This window comes from Entamoeba histolytica, genomic scaffold (assembly GCF_000208925.1).
Source record: "Entamoeba histolytica HM-1:IMSS scf_1104750518289 genomic scaffold, whole genome shotgun sequence".
NCBI classification, from domain to species: domain Eukaryota; phylum Evosea; order Mastigamoebida; family Endamoebidae; genus Entamoeba; species Entamoeba histolytica.
The window spans coordinates 1-4,577 of record NW_001915467.1 but is presented as its reverse complement, the minus strand read 5'-3'; the positions used below and the strand labels follow the sequence as shown (position 1 = coordinate 4,577).

General features: G+C 19.7%; 1 protein-coding gene across 1 annotated transcript; it reads right to left on the bottom strand.

Annotated features, from left to right (window-relative positions):
* Window positions 1-1,718: 1,718 nt before the first annotated feature.
* On the bottom strand, window positions 1,719-2,204 carry EHI_130060 (myb-like DNA-binding domain containing protein; the record flags this gene model as incomplete). The annotated part of the gene is made up of 1 exon (XM_652210.2): window positions 1,719-2,204. The coding sequence occupies one exon, from the start codon at window positions 2,202-2,204 to the stop codon at window positions 1,719-1,721; it is 486 nt and encodes a 161-aa protein (XP_657302.1).
* Between the last annotated feature and the right edge of the window lie 2,373 nt (window positions 2,205-4,577).

Sequence of the window (4,577 nt, the reverse complement as noted above, 5' to 3'; positions counted from 1 at the left end):
ATTTTATTTAATAAATGAAATATAAATAATAAATGAATGAATAATAATGTAATATATGAAATAATAAAAAGAAAGATAAATAATAAAGAAATATGATGTATTTAATATATAATATAATTTATTATCAAATATAATAATAATATCAAATGATGAATTATTTTTATTTCAAAATATTTTGCATCAATAAAATATGTTGCTAAATATTTTGCATCATTAAATTTTGCATCATTAAATTTTGCGCTTTTTTTATTTGTTTCAATAAAATTTGCATCCTTTATTTTTTTCTTTCTATTCTTCTTTTATCATCTCTTTTGTTTTATTACACTTTATCTTCTTTCTTTTTATATTCTCTCCTTTCTACTTTTATTCTTTCTTCATCTTCATCTACTTTTTACTTTCTTTTTATTCTTTTATATCATTCATTCTCTTCTTTTTCAATTATTTGCTTTTTTTCGTTGCCTGGTAATTATTATATTCTCTATTTTTATTACGTGTTTTTACTTCTTTTTATTCTTCTTGTGTTTCTGCACATATTCTTTATCATTTATTGATATAAAGTTTATCATAATAAATATAATAATTGTTTCATTTCACTCATTTCATCATCATAACTATATTTTATCATTAATTCTAATAGAATTAAACAATATTATCATAATAAAAATAAATATCCAAATAATTACATTGAATATACAATGAACATCAAAAGTAAAAAAAAAACAAATAATTCCAAAATAACTGAAATAATAGAAATAATAAACCAGAGTCAAGATGAAACACAAAAGAATGAAGAAAGAAATTGTAAGACTATTAATTTCAATGAATTAATTGATTTAGTTTTGATGAAAATGTGTTATAAACAATATGTTTAAATTTCATTACGTAAATTACAATTAAAATCATTTCAACAATGTGTATTATATTTATTGTTGTTTTTCATTTATTCTTTTAATTAACTTCATTCGTTGTAATTTTATTATTTTGTTTGTTGTTAATGAAAATTAGTCTAATTATCAGTTTTCTATATTATTATGTTATTATGAGTCTTTATTAAACAAATATTTATTATATTAATATTATTTATTAATTAATATCCAATAATATGATAATAATAATAATAAATTGATTTGAATATATTGGTAGCATCACGAAAAGAGTGTTTGTTAAGTGTTTGTTCATATTCAATGATATGATTTATAGTATTATTTATCTTATTCATCATAAATAACACCAAAACATTGATTATTTTAAATACTCAATATATCTAAATAAAAAATAGATAGCAACTTAACTGAAGAACCATCTAGGTTGAGAAACTTTGAAATGATTTTATTCCAAAAGAAATAAAAGATGCTAAAAAACAATTCAAATATTTCTCAATATAATAAAATAATAACTATTAAGTAAGTCAGAATTGATTTATTATTATTTACTCGACAAATAACTTCTTTTTCAAAAATAAACAACTTATTCTCTTAGAATGTTTTTATTTCAAAACCAAAAATAAATAAAGTATCAACAGAATTTATAATATTATTCTTTTGTTTGAGAGAATGAAAAAAACAACACAAGAAATACAGTCAATAAAATATAAGAAACAACTAGTTGCGAATTATTTTTATACTCAATTAATCATGATAATTACCGTAATAGTTTTTAATCAGAAAAAAAAAAACAAAAAAAAGAAGAAAAACAAAATAGAATGAGATGAAGAAGAATTAAAACCAAGAAGAAGAAGTTAATATCTTATAATGAGTCATAGTTGATGGTTTAAAACATGATGAATTGCTTTTTTTGTTAATTAATGAATAATAACGATTCCGAATTGATCGTGCTGTCCTGTTATTTAAATACATTGCAATTGAACACCAATGACTCCCAAAAACTGAATGTTGTTGTAAAATAATTTCATCTTCTTCTCTTTTCCATTGACTCGTATCTATACTCGGTTTTAAATGATTAATATATCGTTCTCTACATTGTTTTCTTGTTCGACTTCCTACTTCTTTTGATATTTCTACCCACTTCGATTCTCCATATCTTTCTACTCCTCTCATCAATTTATTATCTTCTTCATTCGTCCACATCTTCCCTTGTCTTCTTTCTTTTCTTCCTTTTCTTTCTTTCTCTTCATTTCTTTTCTCTTCATTCCCTGACTCACATACAAGACTCTCTATTTCATTCATTTCTACTGACATTTGCATATTCTTTTCCTTTTCTCTTTTCTATTTCATCTCTTAATTCTTTCCTTTTTATCTTCTCTTCTTTTCTTGGAAGTTTTGAAAACAATTCAACCCCATGATTCTATTTCCAACGAATTGTTTAAGATATTTTCTAATGTTGAAAACTATTCCAAAAATACACTGCCCAAAAAAAAAAGCTGATTAAAATGGTATTGAAATAAATAATAAAAATAAAAACAGTATCACAAATTGAAAGGGAAAAATGGAATTTATCAAATGTGGTTTTAGTTGAGTCTATTTTGTTCCTGACAGAGATATATCAATTATAAGAAGCGAGAAAAAATTTTGATAATGAAAATTTAACTGTATTTATAGATTTATTAACATTTAATAAATAAGTCATTTATATTCAAAGACAAACTCTGGAATTTGTTTGAAAATTAATTGAAGAACAATGGAGTTTTTTGTAGAACATTTTTTACAATGAAAAAAAATCAAACATATTTTGAAAAAAAAATTAAGAAAAGTTTAAATTAAATTCATTGATTTTTTTATTCATTATTGTGTACTATATACTAATAAAATTTAGATATGTTATTATTTTAAATTCTAACAATAGCATATCTCATTTACAATATTTACTTTAAAAATTGAATTATCAATTTATTTTTTTATTTGTAGTTATTCTTTTCAAAATTCTTTTAATTAAAATATATTTTCTTTTTATTCTATTTTTCAACTAGTGGAGGTTATATTCATTTTCTCTGACTATGTATTTCGGTAAATAATTTCAACTATTTAATACAAACTCTTTAAAAATAATAATAGTTATAACTTCATTAAGTCAGTTGATACGTAAAAATACTATTTAAGTATTTTGTTCTACTTTATCACTGACTCATTTTATAACTTAACAACTTATTACATAACAAAGATATGTTTATTATAACTAATTTGTGTTGAACATTTTATTAATCAAAGGATTATCACAACTCTAAAAAATTATAATCTAATATAGTAGTGTATTTATTGTTCCTTATTTTATTATCACAAAAAATTATTAAGAATATATCATTATAGATGTTCCTTTCTACTATTGGTGTTAATTTGTTGTAATTCAAAATAAATAGATTATTACTATAACTACATAATTTTTCTATTGAAGCTGAAAATTTATTGAATTAAAACAATTCAATACTGATTTTTTATTTTATATTATAAAAGCTTTATAAAAATGATTTGTTATCTTCCTGTTATTATAAATTAGTAGTTAATATAATAAAAACATTCAGCATTATTAAATTGTATTTCATAGTTTGTCTTTTGGATTATAGTAAGCATATGTTTATTTTCTTGTATTTTTAGTGTTACTTTTAAGTGTTGAAGTGACACTTAAATGATTTTATATTAATAGTTTATTCTTTATTGTAATACTAATAACTTGTATTATGAATCATGAAATTTTATGAATCATAATTGATTTAACATTAAAAAATAGTTTTCAAATTGTTTATTAATACACTTTAATAAATCATATAGATATTTGGTTAACGGCAACGAAAAAAGCAAATAATTGAAAAAGAAGAGAATGAATGATATAAAAGAATAAAAAGAAAGTAAAAAGTAGATGAAGATGAAGAAAGAATAAAAGTAGAAAGGAGAGAATATAAAAAGAAAGAAGATAAAGTGTAATAAAACAAAAGAGATGATAAAAGAAGAATAGAAAGAAAAAAATAAAGGATGCAAATTTTATTGAAACAAATAAAAAAAGCGCAAAATTTAATGATGCAAAATTTAATGATGCAAAATATTTAGCAACATATTTTATTGATGCAAAATATTTTGAAATAAAAATAATTCATCATTTGATATTATTATTATATTTGATAATAAATTATATTATATATTAAATACATCATATTTCTTTATTATTTATCTTTCTTTTTATTATTTCATATATTACATTATTATTCATTCATTTATTATTTATATTTCATTTATTAAATAAAATGAAAATGTAAAATATCAATCAATTAAATATTCATGAATAATTTATTAATATTTAATAATTGAAATAACAAATAATAATGTAACAATAATGATATATTCAATATATTCTTTATTTGATTTGTTCAATATTAGATTATTCTATTTCATTATCATTTCATTGTCTTCATTATTTTATTTCATTATTTCATATTCATTTGTTATTTTTTAAAATCAAATAAACAATAATATTGATATTCATTCATCATATTCATTTAATATAATAAATATACACAACATTTCAGAATAAAGAATGAATAATTAAGAATGAAAATATTGATTTATTCAATATTTTATTCAACATAAAATCAATAAAACATATATTTTGATAATACACAAATGAAATAA